We start from the raw sequence: 7,500 nt of genomic DNA on the forward strand, positions 1-7,500 counted from the left end.
TGGCTCGCGCGTGCACATATTCCCGCGCTTTGTGTCGGCTACGTGTAATTACTTGGGAGTTTTGATTGGTTTACCAGATTGTCTCCGTTCTTTTTGATTGGCCAAAGTAATTACTTTGGTTTTGGTTTTACGACACTCGATTGAAACTCGCTCTATGAAAGTTAGAAATTATGCAATAAATGTACCAGAAGTCGCTAAAGGGTGCAAATAAACTCTTTCATTATTTTGGGAATCTAAAATCCTTTTCTTTTGGGGTAGATGGGTGTGTGGTTGGAGACTCTTGCTCCTCCTTTAATTTATGAATGATCACCCTTTTGCTTGGAAAATAACTGGGTAAACACAAATAGATTATACATACCACGGCAGCATATGCGACTGCTAGAAGTTGTTTTTGAGAAGTCGTCCTGCTTTTTCTTTTTTGACGCCGCAAAACAAAGACCAAGACAATGACCAAAGCAACAAACACTAATCCTCCAATGACGCTTCCCACTAACACACCAGTTGATGAACTGCCATCTTCTCGTTGTTGTTGTTGTCCATTGTTTTTATTTTCTGAGATAAAAGGGAACAGATCACAAGCATCACTCTGATTTGAACTTCAACATCACTCTGAAGTGAACTTCACTCTAAAGTGAACTTCAACATCACTCGTGTCTTGGAATACAGACCACAGGGATGTCAACCTAGGGAGAGGGAGAGGGAGGGGGAGGGGGGAGAAGGTGGGGGGGGGGGGGGTTCCTTGTTCCTACGTTCCCTTTAAATATTTGCTTGAGTTCCCTTGTTCCCCATATCACTTTCAAACTTGTTCCCAGCTTTTTGATCCCTAAAATTGTTTATTATCTCTTGTTCCTTAAGATATTTTGTCATTGTTTCCCTGTCTCCCAGTTCAAATTAGTTATCTTCCCTGGTTCCCCAAAACCCCTGGGAAGGCCTTATTTACCCTAAACTCAAAAACAACGTTAACCTTTATTTACCCTTTCCTTATTGTTGGAAATAGGTAGCAAAGGCTCAGGCTAAAGGGAAACTTTGTCTTGGAGGTCAAAAATTGGGTGTGCATCTATTTAGTGCATTTTTGGACATGAGGTATTTAGAGCGAGTTTCAATCGAGTGTTGTAAAACCAAAACCAAAGTAATTACTTTGTCCAGTCAAAAAGGACGGAGACAATCCAGTGAACCAATCAAAACTCGAAGTAGAGCGTCGCACCGGTATCGCCAGGTCACGGGTTCAAATCCCGTTGAAGTCCTGAATTTTTCAGGCTTCTTTATGCAATTGCTAAAATTGCGTTCATAACTGCGAGGATCATAGCTTTACTTGATTTCACATCCGCAGTTCATATACGATCGATGCATTTCATATATCATTTCATCGTTGATTCATTCCTCACGGGAACATTGGAACTCACAAATGACCAGCTCCCAATGTTAAAGGCTTCATAGCTCAGTTGGTTAGAGCGTCGCACCAGTATCGCGAGGTCACAGGTTCAAATCGCGTTGATGTCCTGAATTTTTCAGGCTTCTTTACGCAATGGCAAAAATTGCATTCATAACTGTAAGGATCATATCTTTACTTAATTACACGTAGCCGACACAAAGCGCGGGAAAATGTGCATGCGCGAGCCACGATCGGTTTTGGTTTCACTTCTGATTGGTTGAAAAAGTGGCGCGAGAACTTTGAACCAATCACTGAGTGAAGTAGTGCAAAACCAAAGCAATTCGCTAATCACTTTCAACACTCAATTAAAAACCGCTTTAAGTGTCTTGTTTTCCACTGCTGTGGCAGTAATTGGGGACACTGTAAATTGAAATCAACTCTTCTTAATGTGAATCAATGCAAACGTCGGTTTTTGAGGAAAGGGAAAACCGGAGTATCCGGAGAAAAACCTCTTGGAGCAAAGTAAAGAACCAACAAACTTAACCACACTGACTCTGGGAATTGAACTGCTTTCAAATTAAGAGAACACCATGTGACCTACCTTTCAATTCAACTGACACCGTTTTTGGTACACTGGAACCAAACTGATTGACAGCTGTCACATTAAAAACAAACATGCCATCCCAGTCATCACTGTTCTTCAATTCAGCAGTTGTAGTGTTGATTCGCAAAGGAACTGATGTCCATTCGCTTTCATCACTTTTTTTAAACTGAACATTAAACCAACAAGTGGCTCCTCCATCGAATTCAGGAACCCAGGAGATCAGCACAACACCAGGAGAAAGATTTTTGACTGTAACATTCGTTGGGGCATCTGGAATTCCTGATTAACAAAGGCAGTGTATTGTAGATGAAGCACAGGGTGGTTCATATTATAACTTTACCGATATACAACCTAAAATATTTTACTTACCTTGTTTGAAAACAGTTTTTACTTATAAGTAGGTTACCAAGGTCTAATAGTTAAGGGTCTTTTTTGAGGCAATTCCAAGCAGAAGTATGTAATCAGGGTTACCTCACCAGCTGGTGACAATAACCATTGCCTAGAAACCACACCCCAAAACTGGGAACTCCATGGACTACACATTGGGCCCTTTAACCTCACCTTTACAAACGAGGATTCTCAGAGCAGGCCTAAAGTTTATAGTCCTTAAATTCAAAGACTTGAGAATCTACCATTTGCAGATGACATGTACCTACAAAGGGAACATTTTATTCTCTCCTTAGATATTTTAAGACCCTTGATGTCGGATTTCAAGCGGAGATTGGGAGCCAAAAACATCTAGGAAACTTCACTATTGGAAGAATATTATTTAGGAGACTGATCACACAGCTTGCAAATCCTGACATCCTAGCCATGAGCTCCCCTAATAAAATCAGCTGAAAGAGAAGGATGGGGGAATGTTAATGATTAGGCTGAAATGCTGACGCTCATAAAGAACTACTCGAAACACGATAAAATGCTACAACCCAGGTCTACAAGAAACAAACATTGCTTTCAATACTTTGCCACATACAGGGCAAAATTACTGAATGCTGATTAGCTGAGATGGAGAGCATTTTTTCTTAATCACAAAGGCACTTTTAGTAATCAAGAGGGCATGATTATACTTGATCCTGATTGGTTAGCTGCTTATCCAGAGCAAGTGAAGTTACAAGGGAATCTTCTTCCAGATTCTGACTCTGATGAAACAGTTTTTCTTCACATACAAAAATTAATATACATTTTAAGCCCTATTTCTGTTGACAGCAACGATTTATTGAATTGAACTTTAAATGAATGAAAGCGTATTAAGTTGATTGTCATTTGTCGTGGCATTAGTGAATGGGCTTCTTTCAATATTTTTGCACTTTATTTGATGAACATTGCAATGTGCCCTTGTGCAATTAAGGATTAATTCACTTGTATTTCCAAAGTTTTCCAAAGTTTTCCAAATTGCCTTCATTGCGTCGGGGAATTTTGTGAAAGCTTTCAAAATACGTGAGAAATTAATCCTTAATTGCCCTCAGGGGCCCATATACAGGCACATGTACTAACAATTCACCTCTCTCCATAAGGGATTTTTAGTGCAAACGAAATGACGTCAATGAAACAACAGAAGAGGACAACGACTTTCTAGAAACCCAACTGGCCAGAGGCAAAGCAGTTGTCTATTTACAAGGGCAGCCCAGAAGTTGAAGCAGGGACTACCCAGGATCAAATTCATCAAGAGGTCAGAACAGGTCTTGAATATGGGATGTTTGGATCCCACTGTGCTGCACTTCTCTCCAGCTAAAAAGACTGTATTTAACTGCACACTTCAATGGAGGCAGTGCAGCCCACTGGTTAGGATGTTTGCCTCGGGATCCCGGAGTTCCCAGGTTCAAGACTCATTCTGACCACTTGTTAAATTTGTTCCTGGTAGTCACTGGTTCAACTTCTCCACCGCACTTGTAAAATTAATAGCCAACTGGTTTGTCTCTGGCCAGTTGGGATTCTTAACAGTTGCTGTTGTTGTGTTCTGTCGTTTTGTCGATTGCGTTTCATTGGCCCTGAAAATCCCCTAAGGGGAGTGGTCAATTAAGTATGTATTGTATTTTATTATATCTCTCAGATAGTACGCGTGTTGTAATTGGCTAAATTAGCGGGCCGTATTCTACAGTACGATATAACAAATATCTTACTAACCTCGTTTTCTCGATCCGTACTGTAAGTTACGGATCCTTGTTTTTTCCTGTTGATTTATGGCCCGTGCGCTTCGTGCTTAGGCCATAAATCAACGGGAAAAAACTCGGTCCGTAACTTACAGTACGGACCTCGAACTCGGTTAGTAAGAGGTATGTATTCAATAAACAAAGAGTACTAATATTACCTTTGACAATAAGACTCACATTTCCAGAACTAACCCCAAACTGGTTTTGTGCAAAGCAAGTGTAAAATCCACTGTCATTGTACTGAACAGAAGGAATCGTAAGTTCAAAACGAAACATTCCATAGTCATAGTCATACCATGTAATGTAAGTTGCATTGTGTAACTTTTCACCATCCTTGTACAATAAAAAATCTGGTGGTGTAATTGACGCAATAACAAATTTTATGTTGGCACTGGAGTTCTGCTTAGCCACTTGAATCTGCTTTAGTGGTTTGACATCTGGGACAGTCGCTCCTATAACAGAAAATTAAAGATGTAATGTTTATTATTACAAGTTTATAATGATTTGTCTTCACTGGTCATAAACTAAAGCCCACTTTGCTAATTAGGGATCAAGTTTAAGCACGCGTATTTTAAAGATGTGGATAGAATCTGAACGGAGCTGTTTTCTTTTTTTAACTTGTCTTCACACTACAACATTTATATTGCTAAGTATCTTTTTGCCATTAGAGAGGATTAGCATAAAAGATTTGGGAGACACCACTGCCCTGTGAAATGTTTCCCTCCAGTTCCCGTCCGCATCTCAAAAACATGCATACTTAAGCTCCCTATTGTAACCTGAGGAGGCAGTGCAGCCAATTGCAAGTGACTAGGGAGCTGGTCTTAAGGACGGTGCTTCAATATTATTGTTATTGCGCATGCGTTCTGCGCATCTCGAGATACTTGGATTTCCTATCGGCAGTGCTTATTAATACAGAAATATTTTTGCGCGATTCAAAACTATGCGGAGAAAGCAGAAGTTAGCAAGTGTTCTTTGTATCCAAAAAGGAAATTGGGGGTAACCACGCATTTTTCAGATATAATTAAGCTTGAATTTGGAAAAGAACGCCATACATTGCTTTGTATTTTAATTAATTAAAGCTTTTTATAAATATTGTTGATTAATTATCTTCGAAAAATGTGTGGCTACCCCCAATTTTCTTTTTGGATTTCAATAACAATTGTCAAGATCTGCTTTTCCCGCATAGTCTGTAAAGCGTGCAAAAATACCTTTGAATTAGTAGGCACCGTCCTTCAGATCTGGTGGTGCCCTTTTTGACCGTATACTAAAGGAGCAGCCAGTCAGTTGAGTTTTTACAAACTGTTGCATTCTGTTGTGCTGCTTCACTGATTAATACATGTTTCATTGGCACTGAAAAGCTCATGAATTGAGTATGTAATACTATGTACATATTGTAAACAAAGTCTGTGATAAAGTGTTGAAAAGGAATTATCTCTTAAAGCTTTTCAAAATTTATCTACCACAATGTGCTACAGTAACAGTCTTTTTAAAAGACCTTAATCCAGCCTATAATTGACTATGCATGTGCCATTTGTGGCACAAAATCACAGTAATATATAAATTTAGCCAAGCCTAAAAGCAGAGCTCCTCAGGATATTTATTCTTGCAAAAGTTAACCTGGCTTGAGCCTGCGATCCAATCGAAACCCAGCACCTGGTCACCGGTCAACTTAAAAAAAAAACCGCTGACCTCGATGAGCTCTAAACTTGAACCCGCGATATGGTTATGTGAGTCTGGTCAGCAGATATCTTGTTTTGACAGGTGGCAATTGACCATAACATGGATGTTCAATATCAAACATGTACGCTGTAAACTAGCTGGAGTATCATGGTTGCCTCGATGAGATGTAAACTTGAGCCCCGCGATGTGGTCACAAGATACTGGTCACAATAAGGCATACATGGACGGGTGGAGGGTCATACGGTCATATGATAACCAAAATCAAATTTTCCCCCACAAATGGGTTACCATATTTTCCTACCCATGGTGCTCTGTTGGTACGCCTTTGGCGCACGGAGCTCCACTATAATTTAAACTAGGTCCTTAGATTACAGAAATACACAGAGAGAGCCAGAAGACTCCAGGTCATGGATTCCTGGTAAGAGTCATTCTTAATATCAAGCGACCACAGGACGTCCCATCATCTGAGCTGTTCGACAGATTAAAATGGATATCTATCTCGGATATTGCATTTCTAGCTTTCTGACTGGCTCACTTAATCTTGGTTATCAGCTCCTATACTGTAACGACCTTGAATGGAAACTGATTGCATTGGTCGTTTCGTAAAAACTGAGTCAACATCCTATCGTTCTGTATTAGAGCAAGTTTCAATCGAGTGTCGTAAAACCAAAACCAAAGTAATTACTTAAGCCAATCAAAAAGGACGGACACAATGCGGTAAACCAATCAAAACTCAAAGTAATTACACGTTACCGACACAAAGCGCGGGAAAATGTGCACACGCAAGCCATGGGTGGTATTGGTTTCACTTCTGATTGGCTGAAAAAGTGACGAGAGAACTTTGAACTAATCAATGACTGGAGTAATCACAAACCAAAGCAATTCGCTATTTACATGTTATACTTTCGACACTCGATATTATTGAAAACCGCTCTAAAGTAAAACTGTTCAAAATTTAATGAAAATTTAATAAAACAGATATTACATTCGCACCTATTGGATGTGAGACTGGTTATAGCCAACTCGGCGCTCTACGCCTTGTTGGCTGGCTACTTACCACCACCACGTATCCAGTGCTTGCGGAATAATCAATGCATAGACTACTTCACTTCTATATTAATGTATAAAGTAATTGACAAATCTAGCCCTGATTATCTGCAGAATGCTTCAAATACGTCAAAGACAGACAACAATTTAACACCAGATTGGCTGCAAGTGGAAACCTCTCCATACCTAAGCTATCTACCAAGACTGGACAAAGATCCTTTCAATACTGAGGAGTACATGCTTTGAACGCCTTGTCTGTGGACAATAGAGGCTAAAACAGAACAGTGTCACGTCAGCCTAATTAATTCCATTGTTATTGAAACAATCGAAGGCACTGATGCAGGAAAAGGAAACAATGCCATAGAAGCGTTAATTAATTACTCACTGGAATTACTTTTGCAGTCGTTCCCTTTGTGTAATGCATGAACCTACTGCATGCAAACAGATAACTGACGTGCGTTATGACAACTCGTGTGTAGAATAAAAAAAATGTCCAACCCGTACAATAAATTTGAGGCCAAAATTAAATTTAATATTTTCTGTGTAAACCCACAGTATCTTCCACCAAATTTGAGCCTTACCGGGTATTTATTCAGTGTATTTGCTGTAATACTCTCAGTGATTTATGAACATTATCTGGTTCAGTA

General features: G+C 39.6%; 2 protein-coding genes across 2 annotated transcripts in view; both read right to left on the bottom strand.

The window, feature by feature from the left end:
- LOC137983292 (fibroblast growth factor receptor 2-like) overlaps positions 1–7,500 on the bottom strand; it is a 97,582-nt gene that overhangs the window by 54,046 nt on the left and 36,036 nt on the right. The window lies entirely within an intron of this gene.
- Positions 1–7,500, bottom strand: part of LOC137983294 (contactin-5-like) — a 22,804-nt gene that overhangs the window by 5,487 nt on the left and 9,817 nt on the right. The window contains exons 4-6 of the mRNA XM_068830501.1: positions 4,285–4,578; positions 1,974–2,255; positions 359–552 (exon numbers count right to left, since the gene is read on the bottom strand). Of these exons, the coding sequence (XP_068686602.1) occupies positions 359–552; positions 1,974–2,255; positions 4,285–4,578 (770 nt within the window). The remainder of the gene's footprint in view (positions 1–358; positions 553–1,973; positions 2,256–4,284; positions 4,579–7,500) is intronic.

Source organism: Montipora foliosa, chromosome 13, assembly GCF_036669935.1.
Source record: "Montipora foliosa isolate CH-2021 chromosome 13, ASM3666993v2, whole genome shotgun sequence".
Classification (NCBI taxonomy): domain Eukaryota; kingdom Metazoa; phylum Cnidaria; class Anthozoa; order Scleractinia; family Acroporidae; genus Montipora; species Montipora foliosa.